Source organism: Dendrobates tinctorius, unplaced genomic scaffold, assembly GCF_039654945.1.
Source record: "Dendrobates tinctorius isolate UK_male_01 unplaced genomic scaffold, ASM3965494v1 ptg000075l, whole genome shotgun sequence".
Lineage (NCBI taxonomy): Eukaryota > Metazoa > Chordata > Amphibia > Anura > Dendrobatidae > Dendrobates > Dendrobates tinctorius.
The window spans coordinates 12,981,266-12,997,870 of record NW_027361743.1 but is presented as its reverse complement, the minus strand read 5'-3'; the positions used below and the strand labels follow the sequence as shown (position 1 = coordinate 12,997,870).

Genomic DNA, 16,605 nt, shown 5'->3' with positions numbered 1-16,605 from the left:
CGCACTTTCAAGTATGTGGATGAAACATGACGCGTTGTACATGCCAGCCTGGCACTCTTAAGACCAACCTTAAAGGGGAGCTATCAATAAATTTCACACCCCAAATTATTTATATGTTCATGTAGCTCTTTCAAAGACAAGTCCAGCAATACCATTACATGGCCTGTCTGCTGCTCCGTTCCTGCGATACTTAATATACAAATGAGGCTGGAGAACTATGGTAGATCTGAAGTCTCCGTCACTCCAGCTCTTCCCTACCCAGCACCACCTCCTCCTGCTTGATTGCTGGCTCATTTTCGTGAAGTCACACAGCATAGCTGTCGTTCAAGCAGGAGGACTCTGCACTGGGCAGGAAACGGACTGCCTAAATCCTTATAAGCTTTCTGAAGAAGCAGGAAGTCAATTTTCTCTCTATAAGCTATAATTTCATTGCAAAAGTCCCTGGCAGGGAGGAGCAGAGCAGCTGGGTCAGAAGTTGAAGAGGGGAATGATAAATGTAGGGACAAGACACTTCCTGTTTCTACATAGAGCAAAAGAAAAGAGAACAATTAACTAGGTAGGCAAAATGAGCAATTGTTAAAGGGAACCTGTCAGGTCCCCCATTCCCTCCAATCCAGCAGCATTCATCTATCTGTGATTAAACTCCCTCCTAACCATCCTGTATAGCATAATTCAGTTAAATAAATGGTGACTAGTCGCATGGGCGGCAGTTTCCCCTGACTAGTCAGCCCTCCTTCCGTGTTATCACGTCCCTGTGGGCGTGATTAACATAATTCGCACTAGCCGGTGTCATCCCCAGCTCATGCAAATCTGCGCACGCGCGACGGTCATTCTGGCAGCGTCTCTGAAACCGGGTGTACAAGTGATTTTATTGTGTTCTCTAGTAGTCCACTAATGCAAAATACTGTGACGATTTACTCATTCAGAAAAGTGACTTTCATGTTTGACCTTCCAGCTGATGGAATGTTGTGTGAACGCCCTAGTAACGTCCTTCAAAGAGACTATTTTAGCAGAGTGCCAAGGAATGATCAAGCGCAATGAAACAGAAAGTAAGTGGAACTACAAAATTAAATTTCTATTTTTTATTAACTGCCACTTTTCTATTTTGTCTTCTGGTATTCCTTGCTCTGGAGTTGATTTTGTCAAAAAAGATGACTCTTGTAAAGGGAATCTGTCACCTATTTTTCGCCTGTCAGCTGCCGACACCGCCATCAGGGGCTTATCTACAGCATTCAGTAATGCTGTAGATAAGCCCCCGATATAACCTGAAAGATAAGAACAATAGTTAGATTATACTCACCCCGGCGTCCGGTCCGATGGGTGTCGTGGTCCGGCCCGGCGCCTCCCTTCTTCTAGCGGTAACGTCTTTGCTGCCTGTCGTGGCTCCTGCGCAGGCGCACTGCTCTGCCCTCTTGAGGGCAGAGCAGAGCCCTGCAGTGCGCAGGTGCCGGGAGAGGTCCTGCGCACTGCAGTATTCTGCTCTGCCCAGGAGCCGTGACAGGCAGCAAAGAAGAAGACGTCACCGTTAGAAGAAGGGAGGCGCCGGACCGCAACACCCATCGGACCAAGACCGGACCGCCCCGCCTCCCCCCCCCCCCCCCCCCCCGGTGAGTATAATATAACTTATTTTTCTTATCTTTCAGGCTACATCGGGAGCTTATCTACAGCATTACAGAATGCTGTAGATAAGCCCCTGATGGCGGTGTCGCCAGCTGATAGGCGAAAAATAGGGTGACAGATTCCCTTTACAAGATGCATTTGATAAGTCGTCTGCAAGCAAAAATGCACCCACCATTGCGACCAAAGAGGAGAAAAAATCTATCCAGAATATAGACTAAAAAGATGCAAACTAACCCTTTCATGACATATGATGTATATTTGTCATATGTAGTGTCCCTGCCTGCATCTTTTATCACACGACTGCTGAGTTGATTTGCTATCAAGTGCCTCTAACAGCCACGAGGGGCGCTCCATCCTCGGCTGTTAACCTGTCTCTTTGTCAATCTCTAATACGGGCTTATGTCATTCCATCTCCCATCCGTGCGCCTCTGACGTGATCGTGGGGCACCGATGGGTTGCCATGACAGCCGAGGGTCTGCTGATGATCCCCGTGGCCGGTGTTCATAGATCGTGATTTGTGCTGAAGCACTGCTTTGTATATCACAGGCGATCAGAAGATCACAGTGTCAAGTCCAGTAAGGGGACTATTAAATACAGTAAAAAGATACATCTATCTAATTATCCCATATACAATAGGCCATAAAGCAAGACACCAACGCCAAGAAGGATAAGCTTTATGCAAGAGCCAAAGTTAAAAGGTTAACTTTTATTAAATACATAAAAAAAACAATAGAAGTCATATATAAAAAAGCGACAAGACCATAGGTGGCTCTACCTGGATACAGTAATGGTTGGGTATTTGCGTCACAGCTAGAGATAATGCAGAAGATAAATACTGCTCATTGCCAAAGAACAACTATCTACACGTGAATCTCCTAAAGAATCATGGGTTAATATAGGCACAATGAATCGTAATTAGCTGTTCATAATAACTCGTAAAAGTAAATACAATGCTGTAAACCATTAAACGCATGTGCATAGATTATACAATGATTATTTCAAACAAGCCCCAACATAAGCAATAATGTCTGGAGATGCTCCGAGGCATCCGGCAGCATACATGTCAAAGTAGTGAATAATGGCCAACAGTAAGAGCTGTTTAATAAGCCAAGGAATGGAAAGCCACTAGTGTTAGAGACCTGATGCGGTCCAGTTCCTAGGACACATATGATGGCTTGATTAAAGCAATGTCAAATATATAAGGCACATATCATTACCACAAAGATCAATCCAGGGACCCCACCACACCCAACACGCGTTTCGCACTGAAATTCTTTGTCCAGTGGTGGTTAGATGCTGACGAGGTATTTAAGGTATCCAGAGCCAATAAAAAGAAAGGACAGTTGTCCCAATAAGTCCAATGATTATATACCGCCTATATAGTAGGGATGATTGCGCCGTTGTCATAGTTTCATCATGTGACCGGATGGAAAAGGTGCGGCATTGAATCACTTCCTAGTTGCGATGAAGCAATGCACAGACAAAACATAAACAAAGCCAATCATATGACCGGACGTGACGGCGTTAGTGGGAAGGTGGAACTCTCGGTATGTGACCCAGATGGGTCACATGACCAGGAAAGTTGTATAAAGCTTATCCTTCGTGGGGTTGGTAAATACAGTAAAAAGTTAAAAAGAAAAAAGTTATTAAAAGTATGAAAAAGTAGAAATCACCCTCCTTTTGCCCCATTAAAAGTAAAACCATAAACAAAAAACTATGGACATATTTGTTACCTCTGCGTTAAAGGGAATCTGTCAGCAGGTTTTTGCTATGTATTTGAGAGCAGCAGAGTTTCTCCTTGATTTTTTTTTTTTTTTTTTTTTCCCCTGCTGCAGAGGTCAGAACGCTGAGCCCTGTATAACCCCGCAATACTACTGATTGGCAGCTTTTTGTGTAAACTGTATATCGATCAAGAGCTGCTAGTAAGTGGTGGGGCTGGGGTTGCATAGAGCATTTCATCAGTGGCACGACACACCTAGTTCTGTAGTGATAATCTCCTGCTGATAAAATACTTAATTTATTGAAACAGCAGCATAGTAAGTGAAACATCACTGTAATCAGAGTATCAGTCGCTTCATCATGCTTTGAGATTACATAACTAAAACTTGCTGCCAAGACTCCCTTTAATTTTTTTGCAGGGGAGAAATGTAAACCATAACGACTGCTTACTGTGTTCTGACGGTGGACGGGGTGTAGGTCCTCAGTTAACAGTGATGTAATTTGGCTTCATGGCTTATAGCTCATGCACTATAGCCAGAGCCATTCAGGGAGCCTGGTAACTGGAAACAGCTGCAGACCGTGAGCAGAAGACAGAAGTGACAAAATAGTAATCCATTAAAAAAAATCCTCCAATAAAACTTAAAGGGGGGAAAAAGTAGTTTTCTAAACATGTAGTTATTTATTATTATTATTATTATTATTTATTTACATAGCGCCATTGATTCCATGGTGCTGTACAAGAGATGGGGTTACATACAAATTACAGATATCACTTACAGTAAACAAACTAACAATCACAGACTGATATAGAGGGGAGATAGAACCCTGCCCTTTTGGGCTTACATGCTACAGGATGGTGGGGAAGAAGACAGTAGGTTGTAGTAAATAAATGTTTTAGTACCAAGCAAAAAAACACCAGGAATTTTATTTCTCTTTAAAGGGAATCTGTCAGCAGGTTTCTACTATTTGAGTCATTTTGAGGATAGCATGAAATGGGGGGTTAAAACACAGAATTCAATGATGTGTCACATATCAGGCTGTGTGCTGTTGTTTACTTACACTGAAAGTTTTTTCACCTGGGGATTATCATTGCAGTGACTAGTTGGCGCACGGGCACTCATACGACTCCAATAAGCAGCTCACTGTCTATAGACTATGTATATAAAGAACCTGGTGCGGTCGGGGGCAGCTTTCTCCGCTATGCTTCTTTCTACATCTAAAAACTCTGTGTCAGAACGGCGGCACCCAGTAAACTAAGTGACACATTGTTGAATCCAGGGTCTGCTTCTCTACATCAGGCTGTTCTCAAATGAAGTAGCAAAATCCTGCTGACAGAGTCCATTTAATAGAATTGTGAACATAGGACCCTGGGTTTAGGCCCTGCCATTTTACTTCAACATTAGCTAGAAGAAAGGTGTCGACCCTGCCTGGGGGGCTGCGCTCACTACTCAGACAATAGCCAGCTCTGTTTTAGCCGGGTGTCCGCAGATGGCAGACATAACCTGCATCAGGTTTGCTGCTTTTATTTATCCTTTTTTTCTTAGGTATTTTCCCTCAACTTTATTTTAATGAGTTTCTTTTACTTTTTAGAGCTCCCTCCGGCATTTTTTTTAATTCATTTGGTAACTTTCTGCAGTCTTCCATGCTTGGGGTGCCCCACCGGCAGTAGGCATTTTGTAATTTTGTCTCCAGCTTTTTACCTGCATGACAGAGGGCACCATTTTGTACAGTTGTATCCTAATTTATTTGCTATCACTTCAAAAACATTCCTGATAGAGCTAGCCTGGCTTCTTGTCTGGTTTGGAGCCTTTATCCTAGCCCTGCTGTGAACCTCTGAAGCACATCTCACGAATTGAGCCCTCTACATAGATGTTGCCCATAACCTAGATATCAGGTATTTTCACTAGTCTATCCCAGAATGGGCCGAGCTTCTGGAGCGGTTATCATCACAGATTGCTCCCCATACGGGCACCACTCGTCAAAATAGAGCAGCATGGTGGCTCAATAGCTAGCATTGTTGCCTTGTAGCATTTGGATCCTGTATTTTAAATCAATCAAGGGCATGGATCCCGGGAATCAATCCCTCCCCACCAGGCCTCCTCACAGAGATCCTCTCTGCACTCTGTCCAGAGCACCGTGGACTGAGACAGTCTTCCATCTGCCCAGTATTTTTGGGAAATCTCTGACACTGTCCCAGCAATATACTATGTTCGCCTCCGCCACTTTGATCTGGCGTACGGGTGGTGAAGGATACTCTCCTGGCTGGTGAGGTGGTCTCATCCTTAAAGGGAATCTGTCACCCCTTTTTTGAGATATCATATAATGATACAGTGGGGAAAAAAAGTATTTAGTCAGTCAGCAATAGTGCAAGTTCCACCACTTAAAAAGATGAGAGGCGTCTGTAATTTACATCATAGGTAGACCTCAACTATGGGAGACAAACTGAGAAAAAAAAAATCCAGAAAATCACATTCTGTTTTTTTTTCATTTTATTTGCATATTATGGTGGAAAATAAGTATTTGGTCAGAAACAAAATTTCATCTCAATACTTTGTGATATATCCTTTGTTGGCAATGACAGAGGTTTTCTGTAAGTCTTCACAAGATTGCCACACACTGTTGTTGGTATGTTGGCCCATTCCTCCATGCAGATCTCCTCTAGAGCAGTGATGTTTTTGGCTTTTCGCTTGGCAACACGGACTTTCAACTCCCTCCAAAGGTTTTCTATAGGGTTGAGATCTGGAGACTGGCTAGGCCACTCCAGGACCTTGAAATGCTTCTTACGAAGCCACTCCTTCGTTGCCCTGGCGGTGTGCTTTGGATCATTGTCATGTTGAAAGACCCAGCCACGTTTCATCTTCAATGCCCTTGCTGATGGAAGGAGGTTTGCACTCAAAATCTCACGATACATGGCCCCATTCATTCTTTCATGTACCCGGATCAGTCGTCCTGGCCCCTTTGCAGAGAAACAGCCACAAAGCATGATGTTTCCACCACCATGCTTTACAGTAGGTATGGTGTTTGATGGATGCAACTCAGTATTCTTTTTCCTCCAAACACGACAAGTTGTGTTTCTACCAAACAGTTCCAGTTTGGTTTCATCAGACCATAGGACATTCTCCCAAAACTCCTCTGGATCATCCAAATGCTCTCTAGCAAACTTCAGACGGGCCCGGACATGTACAGGCTTAAGCAGTGGGACACATCTGGCACTGCAGGATCTGAGTCCATGGTGGCGTAGTGTGTTACTTATGGTAGGCCTTGTTACATTGGTCCCAGCTCTCTGCAGTTCATTCACTAGGTCCCCCCGCGTGGTTCTGGGATTTTTGCTCACCGTTCTTGTGATCATTCTGACCCCACGGGGTGGGATTTTGCGTGGAGCACCAGATCGAGGGAGATTATCAGTGGTCTTGTATGTCTTCCATTTTCTAATTATTGCTCCCACAGTTGATTTCTTCACTCCAAGCTGGTTGGCTATTGCAGATTCAGTCTTCCCAGCCTGGTGCAGGGCTACAATTTTGTTTCTGGTGTCCTTTGACATCTCTTTGGTCTTCACCATAGTGGAGTTTGGAGTCAGACTGTTTGAGGGTGTGCACAGGTGTCTTTTTATACTGATAACAAGTTTAAACAGGTGCCATTACTACAGGTAATGAGTGGAGGAAAGAGGAGACTCTTAAAGAAGTTGTTACAGGTCTGTGAGAGCCAGAAATCTTGATTGCTTGTTTCTGACCAAATACTTATTTTCCACCATAATATGCAAATAAAATGAAAAAAAAAAAACAGACAATGTGATTTTCTGGATTTTTTTTTCTCAGTTTGTCTCCCATAGTTGAGGTCTACCTATGATGTAAATTACAGACGCCTCTCATCTTTTTAAGTGGTGGAACTTGCACTATTGCTGACTGACTAAATACTTTTTTTCCCCACTGTATCATTCAATTGTGTGTCACATAAGGATTCTCTTAGTACTTTTGCTTCCCCCTGACCCCGCACCTTTCATGCATAGTAACCCTTTCCGCTATCCGAGGCGGCGACCCTCAATGACTCGCTGGGTAAGTAAGTGGATGCCTTCCCAGTGGAGCAGTACTATGTTGCTTGAGTTTTTTTGCTGTTGTTGGGCCAGCGGTATCTAGTCAGCTGTTCCATAGACAGGACATGTACAGGACTTTTCCCTCTTCGTTCACTGGCTGCCCACCTGGTGTTTTCTTTATGGGGCTTTTTGCGTCTCCATACCTGGTCCAGGGCCATGGTTGAATTGCTAGTTGGCGCAACATTTTTACTTATTTCCTGGACCACGATAAGTTGTTTTCTATCCTCTCCATTTAAGAGGTAAACCCTTCATCTTGTCTTTGGATGAAACTGCCTAAGGCTGGGTTCACATTGCGCTGATGGCAATGCGCTGACTGCATCTGTTACATAGCGGCACAAATGCTATGTAACGGATGCGTTAGTGCAGCCATAGACCGCCTTTATGTAGCCCATCGCTAACGCATGCCATAATCGGCATGCGTTCTCGATGTGCCGTCATTCTGTGACGGACCCGCGGACGCGGGCTGCAGTGTTCGGGGGTCCGTCACCGCTAGCACAGACAGGGAAGCATATATAAAATAGTTAAGCGGGCACCATCATTAAATGATAGGGGAAATAAGCCCCACTGGGATCACTAAATAGCATGCAAAAAATTTATATTAAAAAGTAGAAAGAACAATGCAAAAAGTTTTTAGGATCACCACACAAGATACCAATATATATAGCAAAAAATTAGTTTATTGTTTACAGAGCCAAAAACACTTAAAAAAAAAAAGTTTAAAGGGACTGAAAGAAATGTAGTCCCCACAATCTATGGTGGTCATAATAATAATATAGCCACTAGCCGCTTAATAATTGAATAACACACAAGAAAATACAGAATGATGCAGGTATTCTGCTAATATAGGCCCCCTAATATCGGAGGTAGATACAAATTTCTTAGCGGGACAGAAAAAATATTAGTAACCAGCGCACAAATCAGGACCCTAGTATGTGATGAACTCCTAAGCACTAAAGGAAAAGGTATGTAACACAATACAGAGAACCATTCCTGAGTGGCCAAATGGCAAGAGCGTCCACCATTAGAACACAGAGGTAAGTTGGATCAAATCGAGAAGAAGTCTTCCCATTACCTCTTTCCTGGGCTATAAAAGAAGGTCTGATAAACCTTTATTCTGTGATATTCATTCCTATAGGGTTCATGGATCCTATGAATCTACCCATTTGTTCAGAACCACCTTAGAGGTTATTTAGGCATGAGCATTAGTCTGCTATGCTGATGATAACTCTGAGCCTTTGTTGGCTATCCTCTGCGCAAGCGTCAGGCACTTTTGTAAAACCCTTTGTGAGTTATTTTGATTGCGCAGGTGCATTGCATTGTTTGTTGCGCAAGCGCCTTACACTTTATGAGACACTGGCTGCGCAGGCGCTCTGGATACTCTGACCCCGATGGGTGAGCCTTCCTGGGTAGTTCACCGCGCGCCATCATGCCGCCTCATGCCGCTCTCCTGCCGACAGCCACCAGCTGGTAAAAATGTATTCTTAATGATTTGTATTTAAATAGTTGGGGTTAACAGAACCGGTTACACTCACCTTGAAAAAGACACCTTGAGTGTCGGAACGCTTGGGTCCTTCTATGCCACTTTGCCTGCCTGTCTGAATGCTGCATTTGGGTGACGGGGCGACTATGACTTCTAAGTAACTGGACTGGTCTGCGGTGATGTATCATTCTGCTGACTGTTTGCAGACTCAGGAATGGTTCTCTGTATTGTGTTACATACCTTTTCCTTTAGTGCTTAGCAGGGCTGTGGAGTCGGAGTCGTGGAGTCGAAGTCGGTGCTCATTTTGGTGGAGTCGGAGTTGGAGTTGGAGTCGGTATAAAATGGACCGACTCCGACTCCTAAAATATATAATAAATTGGGTACAGTAATTCAATGCAGGATGTGCTGAATATTTTTTCATAGGAGTTTGGGAAAGTTATGAAATGTCCTATAAATGGCTGTAATATTCCTGATCTAAGGCTACATTCACACACAGCGTTTTTCCTGTGTTTTTTGAGGATACATTTTCAGCTGCAAAAGCTCATCATCTTTTTAAAAAACTGCATCACCTGAAAGGTTTTTGAGCTCATAGATAATGTTTTCAATAGCAAAAGCAGATTAGAAATCTGCTCTATCTATCCATTTATCCATATCTGTCTATCCATATCGTATAATAATAATAAATTTTATTTTTATAGCGCCGACATATTCCGCAGCACTTTACATTTCAGAGGGGATTTGTACAGACAATAGACATTACAGCATAACAATAATCACATACAGTAGATTATAACAAATACCAAGAGGAATGAGGGCCCTGCTCGCAAGCTTACAGTCTATGAGGAAAGAGGTAGACACGAAAGGTGGGTGGTAACAGTTGCTCTGATTGTATGGACCAGCCATAATGTTAAGTGTGTAACAGTATAGACACAGAGGGCTAATGGATGCATAAAGCATGTGGGAACATGATGCTGGGAACCTGGTTATGGTAAAACTTTTGGCTCTGCCACACAGGGATAGGTTAGGTTAATGTGTTGAGGCGATAGGCCAGTCTGAATAAATGCGTTTTCAGGACACGCTTAAAATTGTGGGGATTGGGGACTAATCGTATTGACCTGGGAAGTGCATTCCAAAGAATTGGCGTGGCACGTGTAAAGTCTTGGAGACGGGAGTGGGAGGTTCTGACTATTGAGGATACTAACCTCAGGTCATCAGCAGAACGGAGGGCGCGGGTAGGGTGGTATACTGAAACAAGGGAGGAGATGTAGGGTGGTGCTGAGCCATGGAGGGCTTTGTGGGTGAGGGTAATAAGTTTATACTGAATTCTGGAGTGGATGGGTAGCCAGTGTAATGACTGGCACAAGGTAGAGGCATCGGTGTAACGATTGGCGAGGAATATGATCTTGGCTGCAGCATTCAAGACAGATTGGAGAGGGGAGAGTTTGGTAAGAGGGAGACCGATTAGAAGAGAGTTACAATAGTCGAGAGAGAAACAGTAAGAGTTTTTGCAGAGTCAAAAGTAAGAAAAGGTCGAATTCTAGAAATGTTTTTGAGGTGCAGATGACAAGAGCGAGCCAGTGATCGAATGGGGGGGGCAAAGGAAAGCTCGGAATCAAGTATGACCCCAAGACAGCGGGCATGTTTCTGGGGAGTAATAGTGGAACCACACACAGAAATAGCAATGTCGGGTATAGGTGCATTAGTAGCGGGAGGAAACACCAGGAGTTCAGTCTTTGACAGGTTCAGTTTCAGATATAGTGAGGACATGATAATAGACACAGCGTTTAGACAATCGCCAGTGTTTTCTAGAAAGGCTGGCGTGATGTCAGGAGAAGAAGCGTATAATTGGGTGTCATCAGCATAGAGATGGTACTGGAAACCAAATCTATTGATTGTTTGACCAATACGGGCAGTGTACAAGGAGAAGAGGAGGGGGCCTAGAACCGATCCTTGAGGAACCCCAACAGTAAGGGGAAGGTGAGAGGAGGAGGAACCGGCAAAAGAAACAGTAAAGGAGCGGTCGGAGAGATAGGAGGAGAACCAGGAGAGAACGGTGTCCTTGAGGCCAATGGAACGGAGCATAGTGAGGAGGAGCTGATGATCCACAGTGTCGAATGCTGCAGAGAGATCCAAGAGAATTAGCATGAAGTAATGACCATTTGATTTAGCTGTTAGCAGATCATTAGAGACTTTAGTGAGGGCAGTTTCAGTGGAGTGTAAAGAGCGGAAACCGGATTGGAGAGGGTCAAGAACAGAGTTTTCTGAGAGATAGCGGATAAGACGGGAGTGGACCAGGCGTTCCAGGAGTTTAGAGATGAAGGGAAAATTAGAGACAGGTCTATAGTTAGCGGTACAGTTTTGGTCGAGGGATGGTTTTTTAAGTAGTGGATGTATGATGGCATGCTTAAATGAAAAGGGAAAAATACCAGAAGAGAGAGAGAGGTTAAATATTTTAGTTAGGTGAGGGGTGACAGCAGGGGAAAGGGACTGGAGGAGATGTGACGGAAATGGGTCACTGGTGCAAGTAGTTGGGCGAGAAGATGCAAGGAGCCTGCTTACTTCTTCTTCTGTGACTGGTTCAAAATCAGAGAGTGAGTTAGATGCAGTGGGGGAGGGAGGACAGTGCATGGTATGAGGGGATTTGGAGATAATTTCCTGTCGGATCTGGTCAATTTTTTCTTTGAAGTAATTGGCCAGATCGTCAGCTCGGAGCTCCGTGGTTGGGGCCTGTACTCTTGGATTGAGTAGAGAATGAAAAGTGTCAAAGAGACGTTTCGGGTTATTGGACAGTGAGGTGATGAGGGTGTTGAAATAGGTTTGTTTGGAGAGGTGAAGGGCAGTGTTGTATGTTCTAAGCATAAACTTAAAATGGATGAAATCTTCGTGTAGATTGGATTTTCTCCACAGACGTTCGGCGCACCTGGAGCACCGCTGCAGGAAACGTGTTTGCACCGTGTGCCAGGGTTGTCGCCGTCTGTGTTGTGGTGTTCTATTTATAGGGGGTGCAAATTCATCCAGGGCACTTTGAAGTGTTTCATTGTAATGCTTCAATGCAGAATCAGGACATGAGAGGGAGGAGATAGGGGCCAATGAAGACTGCAAGTTCTTCAGAAGTTTCTGGGTGTTAATGGCCTGTATGTTTCTATAAGTCTGGACAGTGGGGGTGACCTGAGCAGCCTGGCAGTTCTTTATAGAGAATGAAAGAAGATTGTGGTCAGAGAGCGGGAGAGGGGAGTTTGCAAAATCATCCACTGCACAAAGCCGAGAGAAGACCAAGTCGAGGGAGTTTCCGTCTTCATGCGTTGGAGAATTAGTAAGCTGCGAAAGGCCAAATGAGGAGGTTAGAGATAAAAGGTGAGTAGCAGATGGGGAGAGGGGAAGAGCAATGGGGATGTTGAAATCTCCCATGATGAGGGTAGGGATGTCACAGGAGAGAAAATGTGGAAGCCAAGTGGCAAAATGATCCAGGAACTGATGGGAGGGGCCGGGAGGACTATACACCACCGCCACTTTCATGGAGAAGGGGGTGTAGAGTCTGACGGCATGGACCTCAAAAGAAGGGAAGACAAGTGAGGGTACTTGAGGGATAACCTGAAAGGTACATTTTGGTGATAGGAGCAGACCAACGCCTCCACCAGCTCTATTGTCTGATCTTGGGGTATGAGAGAAGTGTAGCCCCCTGTATGAAAGAGCAGCAGCAGCGGTAGTATCTGACTGCTGGATCCAGGTTTCAGTAAGAGCCAGGAGGTTAAGAGAATTAAAAAGGAAGAAGTCATGAATGAAGGAGAGTTTGTTACACACTGAGCGAGAATTCCAAAGTGCACAATTAAGAGAGACAGATGGCATGCATGGAATATTAATAAGATTAGAGGGGTTTCTGAGTGTAGCAGTGGGGGGGTTTGACTTTCTATAACATGGGGGACCAGGGTTGGGAGCAATGACTCCTGCGACTAGGAGAAGGAGGATAGAAAGAGTGAGCAGATGGTTAAGTGATTTGTGAGAGCGTCTCTGGTGTTGAATGGTGGGACTGCCTGGATCTGTGCAATTTAACAATGTGAAAAGAGCGTGAGTGCTATACATAGGAGAGGAAAGAAGCGAGGGGCCAATATGGATGGAGTGTGGAGAGTTAATGCCAGGGCGGTGGATGTGTGTGAATGCAGCGGCCAGGATATACATTACACAAATGCATATGGTATATATTTGTTGTACTCCAAATGTACAGGGAGTAGATGTATATAAATGTCTTACCTGTCTCCTGGCCTGTCTAACTGCCATGTTATAACTGCCAGAAGTACTTTGATACATGTACTTCGATTACATGTGCATAAATGCCACCCCTGCATAAATGCTCCCCCTAGCTATGTCTGAATATATAGGAGGTTAAGGCTAAGTTTTTTTTTTTTGTTTTTTTTTGGCTCTCTCTTCTCGTTAATCAATCACACTAAATTGAGACACCAGGACCCAATAAAATGTTGTGGTCAAATAAACACATGTCCAGCACTACATGGATCATAAAGCACTTTGAAAAGTTTCTTGACCTCACAACATAAGGGGACAAGCAGAGTAAGTTGAAAAAAAACTATATACCAGATATAAGCTTGCAGAGTTGAAAACACATAGATAGCATTCAGGATTAACTGCTTGCTGACATTGAATGGAGACACAGGAGTGGATTCAGAGCAGAGATTGGAAAAGCTGGTTACCAGGTATAAGCTTGCAGAGTTGAAAACACATAGATAGCATTCAGGATTATCTGTATCAAAAAGAATGAAAACCGGGTAGTACACCAATATATATTCTGTTCTATCTAAATATCTTGATTATTGGATCATAAAAATGATTAAATGTCTGAGGTTCACATTGTACTACAATAAATTTTTCACTTAAATATAAGCAATATGTGTGGGAGTCGTGGAGTCGGAGTTGGAGTTGGAGTCGGAGTCGGTGTAAGGGAAATTGAGGAGTCGGAGTCGCAGGTTTGGCTTACCGACTCCACAGCCCTGGTGCTTAGGAGTCCATCACATACTAGGTCCTGATTTGTGGGCTGGTTACTAATATTTTTTTCTGTCCCACTAAGAAATTTGTATCTACCTCCGATATTAGGGGGCCTATATTAGCAGCAAACCTGCATCATTCTGTATTTTCTTGTGTGTTATTCAATTACTAAGCGGCTAGTGGCTATATTATTATTATGACTACCATAGATTGTGGGGACTACATTTGTTTCAGTCCCTTTAAACTTTAAGTGTTTTTAAATTGTGTGTGGTGTTTTTGGCTCTGTAAACAATAAACTTTTTTTTGCTATATATATTGGTATCTTGTGTGGTGATCCTAAAAACTTTTTGCATTGTTCTTTCTGCTTTTTAACACAGACAGGGAAGCTGCGCTAACTTGATTGCTAAACGTGATCACAAAATGACAGTAGCGTTAATGCAGTCCGTCAGCGCTATGCGTTGAACAGACTGCATTAACGCAATGTGAACCTAGCCCAAGTCCGTTCAGAGAAAAGACTGATCCTATTTCTCCTTCGCCTCATTGGCTTTCTTGAACCACAGATGATCTCTGGCGTATAAGCGTTCCCAAATCTTTTCAATCCTTTCTTAACTTGTCCTTAAGAGTCTTTCAGCCCTCCCTAGCTCAGTGGCATACTTCAGCCTAGACTGCTCATCCTTTACCTCAAAAACCTCCTCCTATGAGAACCCAGCCTATGGTTCGTGTTCACAGGAGACCATGATTTTTACCATATGCTGCAAGCTCCGGTATTTCTGTATGTAGTCCAAGTGATCAGACGATTGCCGTTTCAAGTCACATAGGGAGACTAAAAAAAGTTTTGAAAAATTAAAGCACCCCCACTATTCCCTCATTAAAAATAGATATTTGGTATTTCCGCATCTGTAAAAGTCCATCAAAATATAAAATTCATTAACTCGATCAATTAAACTCCGTAATATAATTTCACCGCACTTGGATTTTTTTTTTCCCAGTATGTTTGTGCTAGCCTTTATTTCTGCTGTATAAGCATTTAAATGGCTCCCATCAGACGCCTACTGAAAGCTAGCCTTGTCCTCCACTCTGTAAAAATCAGTTTAACTGTGTATATATGTAGAAAGAGCCTAAAGGCCCTTTTACATTTAGCGATGCACCAGCGATCCAACCAGCGATCCGACCCGGTCAGGATCGCTGGTGCATCGCTAAATGATCGCTAGTGAGCTTTCATACAGAAAGATCTCACAGCGATGCAGCAGCGACGCAGCGCACGATACTTACCATTCACACACAGCGATCCTGCGTCCTCCCGCCCGCCTCCACGCGTCGCTGGACGTCACAGCAGGAAGCAGACGACGAGAAATGGAGCCGGACATTCTCGCGCGATCAGCGATGGACAGCGGGGGAGCCAGTCGTTGGTAAGTATCACACATAGCGATATCGCTAGCAATATCGCTATAACGTCACAAAACCAGTGACGTTTTAGCGATATTGCTAGCGATATTGCTTAGTGTAAAACCCCCTTAAAAGTAAGAAGGCCAGACTGCGCCTAAAGCAGAAACAAAACCTGTAGAGAGTAAGTGCAAGGTACAAATATATACACATAAAATCAAATCTATTAAGAAATAATTTAACAATTGATAAGACATGTTAGACACAAGACTGTCATAGCTGATAAGCAGACATGAAATATGGACTGCATGATACAAAGGTGTAAAACCTATAAAAAAAACAACAAAAAAACACTGTGCCTGTTTTACATTCCCTTTTTATGGGTATTATACCTTTTTGTTTTTACATGAACATCTTTTCATGATGTTCTCGATGCACTGGTATCCGTCCGTAATAATAATATTATTGATTTTTATAGCTCCATTTATTCCATGGTGTTTTACATGTGAAAAAGGGGCAGACATAGATAAGTGCAATAAACATGAGCAATACAAGGCACACACAAGTACAGAGGGAAAGAGGACCCTGCCAGCGAGGGCTCACAGTCAATAGGGGATGGGTGAGGATACAGTAGGAGAGGGTAGAGCAGGTCATGCTGTGGTTCAGTAGACCGAGGATCACTGCAGGTTGTAGGCTTGACGGAACAGGTGGGTCTTCAGGATCCTTTTGACGGTTTCCGTGGTAGGCGAGAGTCTGATGTGTTGCGGCAGACAGCTCCAGGGTATGGGGGAAGCACGGGAGAAGTCTTGTATGCGGTTGTGGGAATAAGAGATAAGAGGGGAGTAGAGAAGGAGATCTTGAGAGGATCGGAGGTTGCGTGTAGGTAAGTACCGGGAGACCATTTCACAGATGTAGAGGAGACAGGTTGTGGATGGCTTTGTATGTCATGGTTAGGGTTTTGAACTGGAGCCTCTGGACAATAGGAAGCCAGTGAAGGGCCTGGCATAGGGGGGAGGCTGGGTAATAGTCGGGTAGCAGAATTTAGGATAGATTGGAGGGGTGCTAGAGGGGAGGCATATCATGACTATATATTGCATACTACACTATTTAATGATGGTTTTATGTGAACATAGCAGTGTGACACATACGATGAGTTTTCTTTGTTTCCTTCTTAGAATTACATTTAATGTTTTCATTGATGGATAAAGTTCCTAATGGGATTGAGCCAATGTTAAAGGACTTGGAAGAACACATTGTGAGCGCTGGATTAGCGGACATGGTGGCAGCTGCAGAAACCATTACTACTGTAAGTATCCTT

At 43.8% G+C, this 16,605-nt stretch overlaps 1 protein-coding gene across 1 annotated transcript in view; it reads left to right on the top strand.

Moving 5' to 3' along the window:
- The window catches only part of CUL5 (cullin 5), a 94,002-nt gene that overhangs the window by 23,211 nt on the left and 54,186 nt on the right, over positions 1–16,605 (top strand). Inside the window, exons 8-9 of the mRNA XM_073583002.1 lie at positions 956–1,049; positions 16,463–16,593. Coding sequence (XP_073439103.1) covers positions 956–1,049; positions 16,463–16,593 — 225 coding nt within the window. The remainder of the gene's footprint in view (positions 1–955; positions 1,050–16,462; positions 16,594–16,605) is intronic.